The sequence below is a fragment of the Phalaenopsis equestris genome, unplaced genomic scaffold, assembly GCF_001263595.1.
Source record: "Phalaenopsis equestris unplaced genomic scaffold, ASM126359v1 Scaffold000392, whole genome shotgun sequence".
Classification (NCBI taxonomy): domain Eukaryota; kingdom Viridiplantae; phylum Streptophyta; class Magnoliopsida; order Asparagales; family Orchidaceae; genus Phalaenopsis; species Phalaenopsis equestris.
This window is the reverse complement of record NW_018164834.1, coordinates 745,905-766,107: the sequence shown is the minus strand read 5'-3', so window position 1 is coordinate 766,107 and position 20,203 is coordinate 745,905. Positions and strand designations below refer to the sequence as shown.

Here is a 20,203-nt window from a genome sequence, read left to right as displayed (position 1 = left end):
AGAATCACAAAATATTGCACATGACGGTAAACAAAATTTTATAGCATATTTTTACCGAAAAAGAAAAATGAATGAAAGAACAATTAACTTTCATATTTACATTTAATTATTTTTTACATAAATATGTATTCGTAATTTCTTAATGGAAAAAATCCTAAATATTTGTGAATGTCATTTTATTAGTGTTTGTAATTTAGATAACAATGACAAGCAGAAACGAATTTTGAATACACCTGAGATTTGAAGCATGATGATGACTTTAATGAGGTGGATAATGAATGCAAAGAATATGAAAGACCTAATTGTGATTTGGATACAACTATTTGTGAGGAAGAAGAAGGTTTTTATGATGAATTTGAAGAATAAACAGCATTCAATGATTAAGATCAAATGATTGTAAATTTATTTTTTGGAGCAAACATGCTTACTTATTTTTATATGTTTCAACTTTTTTTGTTGTGGATTTTTATTAGTATATTGAAGATTCTAATCTTAAAAGACTTGTTTTGCCTGTGTTTACTTTTCTTATTATGCACAAATAGTTTATTTTTTTCATTAATATTTACATTATTTATTTATTTTTACTATGGGGCTTACACCCAACGCCTTAGGACATGTGTCTTGCCCTGTAACAATTAAAACGCCCCGCCGACATCTTCAAAACATTTATAAAAAGCACTCATGTTGGCAAATGCTTAAACTTAATGCACTATGTTTTAAATTTCTAAATTTTAATATATATCATTTTATTTATGTATAAAAGGTGTACTTCATTTTTTTTAGTCAGAATAATACAAAAAAAATTGGTTGTATAAAAATGAAATGAAATGTAAGATTTTTAACTATTAGATATGTAAATATATAGAATTTGGGTGGTTGCATGTAAATGGCCATTATAAATTTAAATCAATTACGTCGTTCCCCCTCGAGGGATCACTTTCATTGCACCAACCACTCGCTGCAACCGTGCGCTATTGGATGGTTGCATGTAAATGGCCATTATAAATTTATATCAATTACGTCGTTCCCCCTCGAGGGATCATTTTCATTGCACCAACCACTCGCTGCAACCGTGCGCTTCTCCGTACTGGCAATGAGCGGGAGAAGCTCAGTTCCACTTCGCGCTCTCTTCTGCCTCGCCCTCCTCCTGAAGGCGTCCTCGCATCCAACCTCTAAATTTAGTTCGTTCCGCTCTTATGGGCTCAGCCCTTTCCGGACGGCGGAGAGCCTCATCAGAAACCTCAACCTCGTTCCGGCGATGCCGGAAATCGATGGAGAAGAGGGCTTCGACAATGATCCATTGCAGCCCCGCCTCGTGGAGCGTAAGTTGAATTTCGACATACTGGGAGACGCCGGATCTACGGTTCCTGTGGAGCAGCTAGGGCATCACGCCGGTTACTACCGTCTGAATCGCACTCATGCTGCCAAGTAAGGATTTTGCAGCGAATCCCTTGCTTTAAAAGTCTAGTTCGTTTTGTATGTATATCTTACCTTTTTATATAATTTTCTTTGTGTGGAATCGGTCAATAGTCTTTACGATTACTAACTTCTGGAGTTAAACAGCGTCCGTAAAAAAAAAGAGAGAGGAAGATTTATGCATTTACATATCTAACACCTAAACTTTCTTTTTTATACCTACATGACACCTTCCCTATCTATATACGGCGCTGAAACAGAAGCATGGCTGTGCAACTCATGGATTTTTTCATTGGGAAGACCCTCCATCGCTTTAGTCTGCAGTTAAATTTGAAATTGAATAAAAGCTAAAACTAGATCAACAAAATTTCTTTTTGGAATGAAAGGATTGACAAGGAGAGCCAATAGAAGCAGTGGTCTAAACCATCCGAGTTTGAGCAAGCTGATGGCTTATTTATGTTTAGCTTAGTTTAGCTTATTCAAATTTCTTTTTGGTAGTGTTTCAGCTCATGTTCGGAATGACTCGTAAATAGTATGCTCATATTCGGCTTGATTCAAACTCATTGGTTTGAATTAAGCTCGTGTTCGGCTTGAATTTACTTTGTTCACCAAACCTCATAGAACTTAAAAAATATGTTAATTAAATTATTTTCTTAAATAAAAAATTAATTATTTTTACCAAACACAAACTTATTTGGATTATTAATATATGCACAGTTCACGTTTTTTTGCATTGAAAAGTTTTAATTTTTTGTTTTTAAAAGGTTTTTCTCACAATAATCTTCAGTATTTCCCGTTGTGGGACTAAACATACTGAGAAGTTGAGTGACGCTGGGCTCGGGGGAGGACCGGCGGGTCCTCAAGGGAGTGGGGCTGCCGCCCCCTCCTTTCTCTTCCCTCCTTCCCTTTCCCTCCCTTTCTTTTTCCCTTCTTTCCTTCCCATCTTTTCTTACTTTTTTTCCTAAACCCTTTCTAATTTAAATTCTTTCATAAATCCTGAGATTTGATTTTATTCTCCCTTACTATTTTAAAATTCTTTTCTAAAGTCTAAAATTTGATTTTATTATTCTTTCTTATTTAAAAAGCTTTTCCTAAAATCTAAAATCTTATTTTATTCTCCTTTTTTTTAAGTCTTTCCTAAAATAGGTCGTCTCTTTATAAATAGGAGATGATGTGCTTGGCGTTAGGGGTCTTATTTTAATATCTAAATTCAGGTTTTAGCCTTGGTATCTGTCTCTCGTTCGAGGTGGTGATTGTCTCCACGTTTCCGGGTGGTGCTCCAGCTGTAGCTCGAGCCCACTGAGATATTTATCTATCCCTCCACCCTTCCTGTTGTTGTCTACTTGTTCCACAACCCTATGAAAACCCTCGCTGCTCCATCAAGCCTCCTCCCTGCACCAAACTAGCTGCAGTCCAGCTCCGTCCTCCCTCCAAACTGCAGCCAGCCTCCTCCCAACAAGGTCGCAGCTCTTCGTACTCCTCCCAGTAGGCTGTCGTTGATGCTTCCTTGTAGGTCGCAGCCACTGCTGCCCCTTCCCAACTCTTCCAGCCCTATCAACCATCCTGGCTGCTGCCCCTCTTCCTCTTGCCGCCGCACCTCCTCCCTGCACACCATAGTCAGCTACACCCTAAATTTTAGCCATCAACAACTTCTTCACCTCCTCCCACTGTGGTTGGACACCTCTACAACAATCTGATACTGCTCTGACTTTCACCGCAATCGTTTGTCTTGCCCCACCACCCTGGAGCTCCTCCTTGTCAGGATTGTTTGTGTCTTGTTGTTGTGTCAATTTTTTTGCAAACCTTTCTGCACTTTTTGCTTTGTATGATTATTTTCTTTTATTTTGAGTCTCCATTGTATCCTCGTTCTAACTTCAACAATAGTATTTGTTGCTTTACGTGGTGGTTTGGGTAAACTCCAGTATCATTTGATATCAGAGCTAGCCTAACTCTAGTCTTATCTTAGGGTTTTCTAGCGTCTGTCATAACCCACAAAATTTCCTTCATACCATCCAATATCCTTTCCACAGTCACATATTCCTAAGCCTAAATTCTCATCACTGTTTTTTTTCAAATTAACAATCTTGACCCAATTATTTTTACTCTTTTTCACCCCCACTATAAATGTTTCCTCATGTTTCTAAACCCTAACCATGTCACCAAGGTGATATATTGCTGAGCTTACCCGGGACGAGATACGGCGAGAGATCCGCCGTCTTCAGCGGAAGCTTATGAATATTTAAGAGAAAATGTAGTTGGAGATTACCCTTGACCATGACCTGGAAGGTCGAAGGGAAGAACGAGAAAATATGAAGATGAAGTGGAAAACACAACGTTGGTTCCTACCAACTTATTACCGCTAAAAGTTACAACTCCCAGATTTTGAAGTGGAAAAATTGCAACACCAAGCGACCCCCCCTTGACTACTATCCAACGAAATCAATCTGCAAGTCTGTCACAGTCACAAAATGTGACAAGTCCCACGGATTTGGACTTGTTAAAGCAGAATGTTAAACCAGGAGAGAGATCTACTTCACCGAATAGGGCGCCATTGAAAAGTTGGGCAACGACACTATAGACACTGAAGAACAGTTCAAACGAGAATTTTCATCCAATGACGTCTTCCCCCGTGGAAATCCCTTGTTCATGGATACACCTAATGCCTTTCTTCTGTGTGATCAAAAGGAACATGCGACTTTTGATGGGATTGTGGTTTCTTCTCTCCTAGAAGATGGAGAACTTTTTGTTGAGACATATAAAGACCACGCAGACCAGAAGGTGTTGTAATTTAAAATTTCAGTGGATTGTCTTCATAATGACCAAATGATAGCATCCCAGGTGGCTACACTTCCAGCCATCGCCTCCAGTGTTCCATATGAAGAGACGACAAAACAGTGTGAAGCTCTTGTCATTGGAATGCGACAGATATTGTCAGTTCTCCAAAACTTCAGGAGTCAGATGGAAGACTTGGAAGATAATGACAATCACTCATCAAACACAAACTTTTGCAAATCCTCAATCTCGCTATGGCCCAACTTGTTGTTGACCTCATTTTGAGGTCATTACTCTTTTCCTTAGGATCCTAGGATCTAGCTCTAGGGGTTCCTATTGACTATCTTAGAAAACTAGAACTGAGACCCATTCTTTTAGAAATTCCAGCCACCTCTTATTTCTCTTGTGATGTCACACATTGATGATCTCAAAACCATCGCCCTATGGTCGAGTAGTAAAGGACTATCATGTGGAGGTTAAAGGAGAAATTCCCAATAGGATCTCAAGCCCTAGGAAAACTTCTTCAGGACTTTTTCTTCAGGACTTTATCATCATACACGCACATCAAATGCACAAAATTCATTAAGTTGCACAAAATCGGACTTAAATTGAGCTTAAAGGATGGGTAAAAATGCTAACTTCTCCGGACTGCTAACTTCTCCGGAAATGCTAACTTCTCCGGACGGCAAAATGGACAGCGTCAACGCGTCCGAGACTCCAATTTTAGCTAGGGAAGACACCCATTTTGCAATAATTTCCGACACGAGAAAATTGCACACAAATCGATGAATTCGTCAAAACCACCTCCGACGGTGAAACTGACTACGCCAGTGCGTCCAGAACGTCAGAATTACCTCAAAAAGACACCAATTTTTGTTATGTTTTGACGCACGAATAAAAAGTACGAATCGAATTTTATTTTTTAAGAATTTTAAATATTTTATATACTTATAATATTAAAATTATAATCCTAAAAACCCTACCTCTACCCGCGCACTAAAACCCCCATTTGAACCGTCCCATGGCTCGATCCCGCGACGCTCGTCCCGCTCCCCTCGCGTGCCCTAGCTCCCTTGGACGATCCATGCGACAATCTCTTCCCCCTTTCTCGACTCTTCCCCTTTTTTGAGTGGCCTCTATACTCTTCGACTCTCCAATTGCAAGGGTCGAGCTGACCGATCCTTCTCTTTCTCGAGGTTTTACCGTCTCCCTCTTTACTGTGACGATTCTATTCTCGTCGTTTGATTTGTCTACCAGTGAGGCTGGTAGGTGGTTGCCCCCCTCTCTTCTCTGCTTATAAAAAGGGTCTCTGGTGTACTGTTTTGGGTTGTTGAAAATTTCTTGAGAGAAAGGGAGGCTGTGGTTTTACTGTTTGAGGCCTTTAGGGAAAAAAACTCTGTCAAAATTCTTTCTAGACTAAATTCTCGTGCGTTAGGAGTGTGTAGCATTCGTGGATTGCTGTTTTCTGAAGCTTTTAGGAAGGGAAGCTTTGCCGAAATCCTCTCTAAGTTAGATTCCCGTGTGTTGGGAGTGTGGAGCATTCGTGGGTTACTGTTTTTTTAAGCTTCTAGGAAGAGGATTACTGTGAGAGTGGTTTTCTTAAATCTGTCTTATAATTTTGATTTAAGTCTGCATAAAAGAGGTATTCTCTTTCTTTCCTCTATTCTGCACTATTTAGGATGACATCTGAAAATACTTCTTTTCTCTTCTAAAGCATGTGGAAATAAAGTCAAGGACTGTTTTTGAGATTTAAGCATGTATACTTGCTAGAATCAGTAGAAATGAAACATAATATAGATAGTTTTCTCTTTTTCTGCTTAAAAATGCATAATGGATAAAATTTTGGAACATCCCAATGGTTGTCGTGAGATGATAGCTGCCTATTTGAAATACATGCTAAATGAAATGTTGATTTCAGATTTAATTCTTGAGTTTTTTATTATTATCACCCCTGTTCAAATACATGTTGGAAGTTGTTTCGATGCTTTGGAATGTTGGTTTTAAGAACCTACCTATGCTTTTCTGTTTCCTGTTGCCTGTCTCTGTTCGAATTATATATACTGGATGCAAATTTTGGGATTTAATGTTTTGTGGAATCTGATTCTTAGTGACTATTTTGGTCCATTTGGTGGGCTCGAATTTAGCTTTCTTTGGATTAACTATTAGCCGGAAATTCTGCCCTGCTTTTCCCATTTTTATTTTTTTTCCTTGCTTCTTGGTTCGGTTTTCTGTGCTTATGTCTGATACATAAGTGCTCATATATAGTTTTTTACTATGTATGAAATCATTAAGCAAGGTCGCAAGTAGGTCGGTTTTTTTTTGGGGCTTAGGGGGGTGAACGTCGGTGGTAGAGCAGAATGATATCTCATCCTACAACACCAGGACTCAATTCTGGGACCTGATGAATTGTAGGATGAAAGCATCATTCACTGACACAAGACTAGCGGAGGAGTCGTACATTCTTAGGATTGTTGGCGGCCTTACGGCCGACGACTGGACAACTATTCCTTTTTCAAAATTGATAAAACAAGTTGATAAGAGCAGATACAATATTTTTACTGCAAAATTAATACAATTTTCTTTTTGTATGCTTGAAATATATGTGCATGCTAAAATATAAATTTTAAAAATGTCATAACTTGGTTGTCCACTTGTTGATTACCGATACCGGGCTAAGGAGTACCCTCCTAAGTTAGGTTTAGCAGGATATTCTTCTAGTGGAGTGGCGGGCTTTGAGTGACCGATAGTAGCCTTCGACGTCCCTCGAGTACAAATATATATATTTGAGCTTAGCCCCGACCCGAGTGCTTGCGGTCCTCTCTTTTCGGAATTTTTCATATGTTTTCTTGAAATTTTTGGATAAAGCACTCGTGGTCTTTTCTCCGAGATTTTTTTGAGGTTTTGATAGTTTTATTTGAATTGCTATTCTTTGATTTTTCCGGGTCTTCTGTTGTGGGTTACTTGTTGATTTTCTCGAGTTTTTCAGACAATGTCTTTCTTTTGTTTATACAGTGAATACTAGTTCGCTTAAAGGAGCAGCAGACTTCCCAAATATACAAGTTTGATTTACATTACAGCGTTTTGTTTCACGACATGTTATGTTGTTCTTCTAGCATGTTATACCATTCTCCTATCATGTTGTACCGTTCTAGCATATTATATTGTTCTCCTGACATGTTATATTGTTCTCTTCTTTTCTACCGCATATTTTATTGTTTTGATACACACTATACCTTAATATAATAAAACCTAGTGATTACATAGGATTAATAATAAACCTAAACGTGTTGTGACGAGGACATTCAGAAGAGCAACTTCAAGATGGAGTTGTAACATCAAAACACATTCATAACACCGATCACTTTCTTTAGTTTAAATAACAACCCATAGGATTTCGAGGTGGTTTGCCTAGTGTAACGTAAACCCTCACATCACATATCACCTTTAGGCTTTTGACCTTTAGGCTTTTGCACAACCCTGTTGTGCAATTATAAGTCCTAATATTTTATGATTCCGAGATTTTTTTGTACGATGCGGTGTAAATCCTCTTATCTTTTTAGGCTATTTGCACGATCAGATATCGTGCAAACATAAGTCATAAATCGTCGTGCAAACATAAGTCATAAATTCTGAATAAATTGTAGAATTAAACATTAAATAACATCATTTCAAAGATATAAAGCCAAACAATATGATAGTTTGGAGGTCACCAAGGTTCTCTCTGGATTTATGATATCCCCTACTCTTCACTCCTTTGGACTTCTTAAAATAACTGTTCCTATTTGAGCCACTCTCGTTTAATTTTCCCGTGTCAATCTTGAAAATTTAAACTTTGAAATTCGGAAGATAAAACCACTAATCTTAATCAAGAGTTTTCTTAAGTGACCCTGATTATTTAGGATGTAATTAACTATAGGGGCTTGCCGCTATAGAGAACTTGAAATTCAGGTAAAATAAATTTTATCTAATCCTCATATTAGGTAGGAGAACTTGTCGGCCTTATATAAAATATTTTGTAGACCAAACAGATGTCACAAATTCTTTAGTTTAGGTGATTGAGCCTACTACAAGTGATATGTTTATTCTTCGGGATAAGTATATTACTTGTGATATCGTGCTTAGTCATTCAAACTATCCAAAATGTGAGACTCGCTTGGTCTCATCTATTTTTAAATTAAAATGTTACTTTCAAAAAATTATATTTACATCAAAATTATTTTTATATTTACAAAAACTTATCTCACTTTTCAAAAATCATAAACCAAGAAAATTAAAACGGCTGACACTTGTCATATATGAGAAGCATATAAGATAATTTTGGAATTTGGCTTTGGAGAACCTACGTTGTTGTGTACCTCCAGCTTAGATTATAACAAATCATAACGAATCGATAGAGAGGTATGCTCGCAAGTGTGAAAAACTCATCAGATGTTTTGGTCGACAGTGCAGTTGTCAGTGAGATCCAGGGGTGGCTGACAACTAAACAGAAGCTTCAACCTATGATGTCAAAGCTCCTCCAATCCTGGGAGACTGACGCGGGGCTCGGGAGAGGGAAGACCGGTCCTCAAGTGATGCCCACTTTCTTCCTCTTCCCTCCTCTTCCCTCCTTCCTCTTCCCTCCCTTCCTTTTTCCCTTCTTTCCTTGCTTTCCTTCCCTTCTTTTCTTAATTTTTTTTCTAAGTCCTTTCTAATTTAAATCCTTGCCTAAATTCTGAGATATGATTTTATTCTCCCTTCTCATTTTAAAAGTGTTTCCTAAAATCTAAAATATGATTTTATTCTCCTTTCTTATTTTAAAAAGTCTTTCTTAAAATTTGAAATTTGAATTTATTCTCTTTCTTATTTTAAATGTTTCCTAAAATAAGTAATGTCTCTTTATAAATAGGAGATGATGTGCTCGGAGTTAGAGATTTTGTTTTGATATATGAATTCAGGCTTTAACCTGGTATTTTTTCTTCGAGGAGTGTATCTGATATCGAGGTAGTGCTCCCATTGTCCATCGTCCGAGGTGGTGATCGTCTCCACGGGTCCAGGTGGTGTTTCAATTGTAGCTCAACCTGTTGAGATATTTATCTATCCTTCCACCTTCTCGTTGTTATCCACCTGCTCCACAACCCTACGACAGCCCTTGCTGCTCTATCTAGCCTGCTCATTGCATTCAAGCAGCTGCAGCCCAGCTTCTTCCTCTCTCCAAACTGCTGTCAGCCTCCTCCTAACAAAGCCGCAGCTCTCCATACTCCTCCCAGCAAGCTGCCGCATCAGCTTCCCTGCATACTGCAACCATCACCGCCCCTTCCCAGCTCTTCCAGCTGCCTCTCAGCCATCCTGGCTGCTGCCCCTCTTCCTATTCCAACTGTCATACCTCCTAACTGTAGCTTCCCTATAGGCCACAGTCAGCTGCACTCTGGATTCCAGCCATCAACGACTTCTTCACTTCCTCCCGCTGTGGTTCAACGCCTCTACAACAGCTTGACAATTCCCCGACCCTCACCACATTCGTTTTCCTTCCACACCACTTCGTAGTTTCTTTTCATGATTTGGGCTAACTTTGGTCTTATTGAGATTATGAAATGTAGCATGCATGGCCCCATCGTTCCATTGTTCCCTGTACAACCATGGCCCAACTGCGTGTACAATATCCAAATAAATGCTTGAGAATACACACATACCTCCTAAATTCTATTTTCTGGACATTTACATATATACCATATGAATTCTATGTATGTACATATCTAACACCTAAACTTATATATTTTATAATAATATCACCCAAATATTTTTTAAAATAATAAAATTTAGCATTTTTTAATTACATATAAAAATAATATAAAAGAATGTAAATAAATATTATTATTTAATTATTTAATTATTTCGAGCCAAAACGAGCTGAAAACGAACGAGCAAACCTCTGTTGATGTTCGACTCGTTTATAAATCAAGGTGAATAAAATTATTCGTGTTCGACTCGCTTGCTTCGTCAACAGAGAGCTTTTTTGACATCCCTACTTGGAAAAGAGTGGAAGGAATCATTATAAGTTCATTCATCCCCAAGGGAATATTTATAAATATTTGGATGTAAGACATCCTGGTTACTTGGGATTGAGCCAGTAGATAGATGAGTCATGTTGGATCAAATTGGTCTCTTTTACTTATTCAAAGAGTCAAAGAGTGAATAGGTGTGCAACATGCTTTTTTTATTTGTTGGACGATCATATTTTTAGCAATGATGGAGGTATAAATAGAGGCCTTGAGTTCTAAAGTTGGTGTGTATGGAGACCTAAATTTAATAATTGAATCTATATTAATGTTTCTAAGTTCAATGCTAATTATGATTTTCATTGGGTGGGTAGATTTATGTTGGACTATTGTGAGTGGTGTTGATGAGATTTGGTTCATCGAGATTAATCGATGGTTCATGAATTTTGATACATTCTAATCGTGTTGGGACTATAAGCATCATTGCCCTTTTGAAACCTTCTAAAGCCCCTAATCTATTTTTTTTTAGTATTTATCATTTACTTTATACTTTTTTCTTTTGTAATAAGTAAAAAAAAAAAACTCTTTTTTGAATTTATATGTATTATTACATAGTTAATCATATCCTTGTAGTGTAGAGGTAGCTTGATTTCAATTCTTTTGAAATCATGGCATGAGTTTAAACCCCTCGACCACAATCTTTTGTAGGACATAAACGTGAACATCTTCTAGGAATCTAATGGCTTTTGTTACCTTCTTGAATTACAATGTATTAAATCTCTTGAAAATCATTTCTATTTGCTAAGATTAAAAAAAAAACACTTAAAACTCTATAAAATGGCCCAAGATGTTCTTTAGGCCAAAAAGTTATTTCGCTCAGATAAACAGACTAGCCCAAAGCCTTTAGAAAAGATCTAGATAAGAAAGGACCTAAATTTGGCTTGGTTTTGTGCCGCCAGAGGTTGTCTTTTGGAACAACATTGCCCACACTTCATTCCTTTGAAGATCGCCAATATAGTGGTTCTGGCCCGTTGTTATAATGGCGGTTATATACTACCTCACACCACTATTTGAGGCAATTTAGAAATGAGGAGGAATAAACAACACTTAATAGCATCATTCATGTGATTCCTCAATATTTCTTTGATGGGCGTGGTGGAACCGGTGTAAAAATAACCCTTGTAATTTTTTTATTGGCCTGCAATGCTACAATGTTGATTTTAAATGTTGATCTTTTAGTTCAAACACCATGAATGTGCCCTTCATTCGAGGTTTGAGGGAACAATGGTAAGCTCAAGTGTTACGTAGTCGTATGCATTTTTCATTCGGCAAGCGAGGCGACGTTGATAAGGCTCAAAAGCCTTCTCCACACATTCCTTCTTCCACAAGGAGGAGGAATGGTGAGATTAGGTGTAGAGTTTTCAACCCTAATTACCTTTGTACATTTTTCGTTTGTCGTGCGAGGTGATAGTAGTCAACAACAGTGTCAGAGACCCCTTTTGTGCGATATTTGGCTTAGTTTTGTGCCGCCAGAGGTTGTCTTTTGGAACAAAATTGCCCACACTTCATTCCTTTGAAGATTGCCAATATAAGGGTTCTGCACCGTTGTTATAATGGCGGTTATATACTACCTCACACCACCATTTGAGGCAATTTAGAAATGAGGAGGAATAAACAGCATGTACTAGCATCAATCATGTGATTCCTCAATATTTCTTTGATGGGTGTGGTGGAACCGGCGTAAAAATAACTCTCGCAAACTTTTTATTGGCCTGCAATGCTACAATGGTGATTTACGATGTTGATCTTTTAGTTCAAACTCCATGAATGTGCTATTCATTTGACGTGTGAGGAAACAATGGTAAGCTCAAGTATTACCTAGTCGTATGCATTTTTCATCTGGCAAGCGAGGCGACGTTGATGAGGCTCAAAAGCCTTCTCCACACATTCCTTCTTCCACAAGGAGGAGGAATGGTGAGCTTAGGTGTAGAGTTTTCAACCCTAATTACCTTTGTAAATTTTTCGTTTGCTGTGCGAGGTGATAATAGTCAGCAACAGTGTCCCTTTTGTGCGATATTTGGCTTAGTTTTGTGCCGCCAGAGGTTGTCTTTTGGAACAACATTGCCCACACTTCATTCCTTTGAAAATTGCCACTATAGTGGTTTTGACACCGTTGTTATAATGGTGTTTATATACCACCTCACAACACCATTTGAGGCAATTTAGAAATGAGGAGATATAAACAACACGTAATAGCATCACCCATGTGATTCCTCAATATTTCTTTGATGGGCGTGGTGTCTGGTGTAAAAATAACCCTCGCAAACTTTTTATTGGCCTGCAATGCTATACAATGGTGATTTATGATGTTGATCTTTTAGTTCAAACACCATGAATGTGCTATTCATTTGACGTGTGAGGAAACAATGGTAAGCTCAGGTGTTACGTAGTCGTATGCATTTTTCATTCGACAAGCGAGGAGACGTTCATGAGGCTCAAAAGCCTTCTCCACACATTCCTTCTTCTCAGGCGACGTTGATGGTGAGCTTAGGTGTAGAGTTATCAACCCTAATTCCCTTTGTACTTTTTTCGTTTGCTGTGCGAGGTGGTAGTAGTCAGCAACAGTGTCAGAGACCCCTTTTGTGCAATATTTGGCTTGGTTTTGTGCTGCAAAAGGTTGTCTTTTGGAACAACATTGCCCATTTTGGAACAACTTGTCTTTTGGAACAACATTGCCCACACTTCATTCCTTTGAAGATTGCCAATATAGTGGTTTTGACATTGTTGTTATAATGGCGGTTACATACCATTTCACACCACCATTTGAGACAATTTAGAAATGAGGAGGCATAAACAACACGTAATAGCATCACCCATGTGATTCCTCAATATTTCTTTGATGGGCATGGTGTAACTGGTGTAAAAATAACCCTCACAAACTTTTTATTGGCTTGCAATGCTACAATGGTGATTTACAATGTTGTTCTTTTAGTTCAAATTCAACGTGTGAGGAATCAATGGTAAGCTCAGGTGTTGCGTAGTCGTATGCATTTTTCATTCGGCAAGCGAGGCGAGGTTGATGAGGTTCAAAAGCCTTCTCCACGCATTCCTTCTACAAGGAGGAGGAATGGTGACCTTAGGTGTAGAGTTTTCAACCCTAATTCCCTTTGTACATTTTTCGTTTGATTTGCGAGGTGGTGGAAGTCAGCAACAGGGTCAGAGACCCCTTTTGTGCGATATTCATTAAACATACAAGACGATATTAGTGAGCTCTGGTGTTGAGTTTTCAATCCACCCTCCCAGTATTCTTTATTCAACGTGCAGAAGCATCTTTGTGAGCTCGTGTGCTATGATTTTACATGAGAGCTTTCAGCCAAACTCCCTTTGTACACTTTATGCTTATGAGCTCTGCCTAGCACCCAATTTAAATTTATCACCAAATTTATATTTTCCACCGAACCTAATAGCATAAAGGCCGAATATGGCCTATGAGAAATGATTCAGCATACATTGGCTTAAAATAAAAATCAAGTCAAAGAACCTACAATCACAAGGTTATACATTAACATATAATGAAAAAAGAAAATACAACCTGATATCCTAGAACACATTATGTAGACTCAAATAAAGAAAACACGTAAAATATAGGGACATTTACATACATGGCACAATTCTAATGTATTTACATATCTTACACCTTAATTTTCATATTTAAACACACAACACTTAAATCTTTAATAACTCATAAAAAAATAGCACTATTAGCTCTTTTTTAAAAGTGAAATTTAAAGCACCAAAGTGCTAGGCATGTAAATATGAAAGTTTAGGTGTGAATTATATAAAAAATATGAATTGTGTGCTAGGTATGTAAATTTCTCTAAAACATGCATCATACAAGATGTGGTTTCCAAAATTTATTATTTTTCAGGAAGCCTTGATGGGGCAACCTTTGGTGAGGTCATTTTTGAAGGCTGCTCGAAGGAACTGGATGTAGTTTTTGGTCGGTTCAACTATATACTGGTTTTGTGGGTGTTAAAAAACATGCAATTGTGCTTCAAGTAAAAATGTTGAAGTTTTTTTTTTCTCACTACAAAATGTCAAAAAACATGCAATTTTGCTTCAAGTAAAAATGTTGAAGTTTTTTTTTTCTCCAAAATTTTTTGCATGACTAGCCCATTAAAAAGCTGCCTTTTGGACAACATAATAACTGCGAGCCATTAAGTAGCTTTTATAAAGCTTTGATTGAAAAAAAAGGGGCATTTACATATATACCGCCCAATTCCTAATTATTTACTTAACTCCCAAACTTTACTGTTTTACATTTATACCAACCAAATCTTTCATATCTCACATTATAACTTCTAAACTGTTTAATACACCTTTCTAACATAGGTAAGGTGCTATATGTAAAAATTGAAGTTTAGGTGTTAGCTATGTAAATGCATAAGAATTGAGTGGTATGCATGTAAATCTTCCCAAAAAAAAAAGTAAATTATAAACCTTGTCAAGCAAAGTCTTTTAGATTACCAACCTCTGCTGCTGCTCTGTTTGTTTTTTTTTTCTTTTTTGTTGCAGAATGTTCTATTTTTTCTTTGAATCTAGAGGCGAGAGCAGCGCTCCTGTCGTTGTTTGGCTGACTGGAGGTCCTGGATGCAGCAGTGAATTAGCCCTTTTTTACGAAAATGGTCCTTTCAAGATTGCTAATAACTTGTCTCTTATCTGGACTGATTATGGATGGGACAAGGTATTTCTTGCTTTACGCAATATTTTTGTAAGGCAATTTCTCCATCTTTTGGTCGTCTAAAATGGAATTAGGGAAATTTACATACGTACTACACAATTCTTATGTACGTACTTATCTAATACCAAAAGCTTGATTTCTACACTTGGTGTCATAAAGCTATGCGTGAAATGTGTATTTCACTTTTAAAAAGATAGTGATTGTGATATTTTTGATGTGATGTTAAAGATTTGAGTGGTATGCATGCAAATATGAATGATTAGGTGCTACCTATATAAATACATAAGAATTGTATGGTATGCATGTAAATGCCCCGTCAAATTATTTTAGTTTTGGAGCTTTAAACAATGCATAAAAATGTTTATTTTACTTTTATAAAATAGTAATAGTGTTATTTTTGATGTGATATTAAAAACTTGAGTGTTCTGTGTAAATATGGAAGTATAGGTGTGAGGCATATCAATGCTTAAAAATTGTGTAAAATATATGTAAATACCCCTTAAAATGCATACATAGATCATAATTCTTATGTATTTACATATTTCACACTTAAACTTTTATATTTGCATACATAGCACTTTGATGTTGTAAACCTATGCATGAAAAGGTGTATATCACTTTTAAAAAATAGTAATTGTGTTATTTTTGATGTGATATTAAAGATTTAATTGAGATATATTTAAATATGAAAGTTTAGGTGTGAGATAAGTTAATATATTAGAATTGTATGCCATGCATGTAAATACCCTAAAATATGCCAAAATTCGCAGACAATGACCAACATTTCAACATGTAATTAAGAAAAATTTGAAGAGAGCCAAACATTGCTATCAGCATCTGCTGCAAACTTATCGGCAACTTGTTAAGAAGAGAAGTTGCAAGATCTTGCTTCTCATTCCCTATCAGAGAAAGCCTACAGGAAGCCTCTTTGCTTTGTAAAAGGTGAATATCATGCCTCCATTGAGAAGGAGGTTTCTCGATCTCTCTCCATTTTGACTTCATAGGTATTGTCAATATCTTAAAAGTTAGACAACTTATGGCTAAATTCAACACAAGGATTCCTTTTAGGCCGGCTTGTGCGTTAGACTTAGATATTAGGGCGGCTAACTTAGTGATTCTGACAATTGTTTTCTACATGAGGCCCATGTTTAGAAGGCAAATAATAAAGTATAAATGTTATGCCTTTTTTGGAGATGCTACAATTTTTCCCCTAAGCACAGTCTAGTAGGATAGGGGGCTAGGCACCACGGTGCCAAGTCCATTAAGTACATTTAGTCTTGCTGTGTATGTGATGTGTTGTTCTATGCTAACCTTTATTTTACAGGGTAATATATGATATACTTAGATGTATGATATGCATATATATATGTATATGTTACATATCATGTGATGTAATAGACACACATAGATCTCTCTCTCTCTCTCTCTCTCTCTCTCTCTCTCTCAATGTAGAATATACACTATAACGATGTAGAATATAACATAGATATAATGGAATAGGATCCAGTAGTTATAACAGGTGATAATTGAAAGCATTCTATAGAAAATTCAGATCCCAAACCACCATAGCTAGGGAACAGCGTGGCGAGGAAATAAAATATTTCTCTTTAGCACTTTATGCACGCATGTATGTAGCTGTAACGCATGGAGATTGCGTGTTGGATCTTTGTACTTGCCACGACCTGCTAATAGGGCATTTACATACTTACCACCCGATTCCTATGTATGTACATCATCTATCACCTAAATTTTGCTTTTTCTATCTTTATCATCCAAATATTTCATATCACATAAAAAATATCATCTTTTTAACTTTTAAAAAATGTAATGCATATTTTCTCGCCTAATGTAAGGTGGTGTTAGGTGTTCATTATGTAAATACATAGGAATTGAGTGGTATGTGCGTAAATCTTCCTATTTTTATTGAAATTATGTTTCAAAACATTTATTCCCATGAAACAGCTATAAAAAGTTGGGGCTTTTGATTTGAGTTATAGTAATTACAGAGCCGTTTCTATAAGATAAACGGTTAGAACAGATCTTACTGCAACTTCTGTTTTCAGAAAGCTTGAGTTCTAGGGAAAATAACCACAGTACTAAAGCGAAGATGGTTGATAAGAGAAATAAAAATGGAACATTCGAAAGAGATTAGATTTCAAACAAAAAGTCATGTCTTAATTGAAGTTTCAGTGGAGCATGACTCTGTCCGAGTTCTGTTGGGAGTTCCCATTTTTAGCAGCAATTTCCAAAACAGTAGTTTCTTCTGGGAATGTTTAGTTGGAAATTCCAACAAATGCAAATTTTTCCTATTTTTTACACTAACTATTTTCAAAATTTATGAATTCAGAAATTTGCTGAACTTTTATTTTATGATAAGGTGGAGATCAAAGTGGGGTTTACTGAATTTATGAAATGTATGGTGAGAAAGATAATATTATGGAAATATATTGACCCAAAAGTTGAAATTCATAAATTTGAGTCCTAAATGTTTGTGCTCCTCTAAACTCCACCATATAGCACATGAACATATCATCTTATGTTGTACATCTTAATGGATTTGTTCTACAATTAAGGGCACAATCCGTTGGAATTATTACGACTAGTCATTCCCATTTAAATATGTGAATACATGTCTTAATCATTTACTTAGAATTTATTGTCAAATTTGTTGTAATATGTTCTTTTAATTAAGTATATTTTTGTTTTTCTTTACTTCGATCATTTTGTTCCATTATATATATATCTATCTATATCTATACATAATATATTATATAGATATCTATATTATATATATATCTAGATCTTTCTATATATGTATATATGTATATGGATCTATCTATGTATCTATATATATGTATATGTCTCTATAGATTTATATATCTATATATATCCATGTATATCTATATATATATATATATATATATCTATATATATCTATCTATATCTATACATATGTATCTCTCTATATCTATACATATATATGTATATATGCATATGTATGTGTATGTATGTATGTATGTATGTATGTATATATATATATATATATATTCATATGCAATATCTGCTACTAATAATCTTGTAGAATGCTTCATGTATTACAGAAGGTATGTTTCACTATTTGGGCTTCTTGGATTACTATTAAAAAATAAAAGAAAGAAAGCCAAAAATGCAAAATAATTGCTGAGGAAGATCTCTCCAATTTACATTACTTTCCAGAAAATTGATCATGACTTTGGCGCTTAGCACCTTTCAAAAATCTTGTAGAGCTTATCAAAACCTGAACAAATGTTCCATTTGTGGCCATTGCATTTGGTGGCTTGAGGAAAAGCCTCATGGATGGGAACAAAGCATGCTGAATAGTCCACTCCCGTTGTGCCCATGTTGTTTCAGCTTCGGCAGGCAACTCTCCGTCCATATCGGTATCTGAATCGTCCTCAGGCATTGTTGATGCATTTGCCACATTTGTGCCTAGATCATTTTTACTATTCTTGTAGAATTGTATTCCATTGCCAGAAGGATTCAGAAGGACAGAAGGTTGCATAGCATAAAAGCTCCCTATATCAGCTGCAATTGTTTGGAAGTAGTCTTTCTCATTGGTGTGGATAACATCATTACCCAAATTCAACAAAAACTCTGGAACATGGTCCATGTCAAGAGTGTGTTGATCCAGTACAACAGGAAGCCTTGTCAGGTTCTGTTGTTCATCTATGTGAATAGAAAAGTACTCATCGAGCAATTCAGCTTTTTCAATAGTAGATCAGCATTCATCCTAGCAATCTTTTTTCTAAAATCATCATTTTCATCACTGGTAGAATCTAAATCTTCATCTTTCATAGGGGTTGGTTCACTATGTTGCATAGCATTAAAATTTCCAAATCTGCGTATGACTTGTTGATACATAAGCTCTTTGCTGACATTAACAACATTCACAAGGTAAAGATGAGTATTGTGTTGAAGTAATGCAAAACTTTCATCAGCAAGCCCCACATATATGCAATTTTTTACAATGTCATGGAGACCTGCAGCAATATAACAAATCAGTTAAACACAGTGCATTCTTCCCTTAATTTCCATCAAAAGAAAGCTATAATAGATATTACAGTAGGCACCCTACCCACCAGGATGAACTTTAGAATCAATTTCTCGAACAAGCTCCTGGACGCTGGTTAAATCTAAAGCTTCTTTAGGATTCCTTCTCAGTCCTATAACATTCCTCGCTGAAGCAAGGTCAAGTTTTTTTTTTCATTTTGTGAGCCAGGCTTATCTTGCAAGTAGGCATGCAGCCTACCAAAGGGATTGCGCTAATCTGTTCTAACCATCTTATTAACTGGAACTTTTTGAGACTTCATCACACTAGAGAAATTCTCCTGGGTGTCTTTTTTCATACCCAAATGAGTCATTACAGTGGAAGTTATTGTCTTCGTATGAAATGTTCTTGTTTTGTTAGAGGACATCAATTTTGATTCAACAACATCTTAAATGGTGTTAACAATACTCTCTCGATTCAAAAAGCTTACCTCTCTCTTTGTAGGATGTACATTAACATTTACATGCTCAAGCGAGAGCCTAATAGACATAAAAAGGAAAGGCTTGGATGCCTTTGGCAGTGTTGCAGAATACGCCACCACGATAGCTCTCTTAAGGGGAGTGCATTCCACCAACCTGTCATTGATGAATAGAATCATTGTTGTCTTCTTAGTCACATAATTGGCACTGGAAATATAACCATCCATCTCAAAGACTGATTAAGTAGGATTGTTGTCCGAAGTGTCTATCTCCATCAGTTCACGGGCAATAGATATACCATACACTACTTTAATAGAATCAAGCCTTGAAGCATAACTCACACCACTCACATCCTCCTTACTTGCACCATGCTTTCTGCAGGTAAAGCTGACATTAGTATGATAAATTGCAAACCTACTTATAAGGTCAACAATTTTAGGATAATCATCACTGGCATTTTGTAATGTTTTTCTACGAGCAACCTTATTTTAAAAAAATAATTTCCACCATGGTTTGAGTCCCTTTCATAGCAGCACAAGGCTTGGGCTCATGCTCCATCACTCCATCTCTATAAGATACTCTATAACCATGTAGTTGGCCATCAGTTATAGTTGTCAAAGTGACATGGCCATCATATGTCATGCTCGCTAACTCTTCACCTATGAAACCCATCGATTTGGTAGTTTGTAGGTCTTCAAATGATGCAAGTTTTGATGTTGAATGCCTTTCGCATAATATGGCCAAGTCTTCATACCAAATGTCGAGACTAGTACACCCCTTATTATATATATAT

At 36.5% G+C, this 20,203-nt stretch overlaps 1 protein-coding gene across 2 annotated transcripts in view; it reads left to right on the top strand.

Annotated features, from left to right (window-relative positions):
• Window positions 1-1,025: 1,025 nt before the first annotated feature.
• Window positions 1,026-20,203, top strand: part of LOC110026694 (serine carboxypeptidase-like) — a 29,210-nt gene continuing 10,032 nt past the window's right edge. For both annotated transcript variants that reach the window (XM_020727743.1, XM_020727744.1), the window contains exons 1-2: window positions 1,026-1,428; window positions 14,739-14,907. In XM_020727743.1, the coding sequence (XP_020583402.1) occupies window positions 1,094-1,428; window positions 14,739-14,907 (504 nt within the window). In that variant the 5' untranslated portion in view covers window positions 1,026-1,093. The remainder of the gene's footprint in view (window positions 1,429-14,738; window positions 14,908-20,203) is intronic.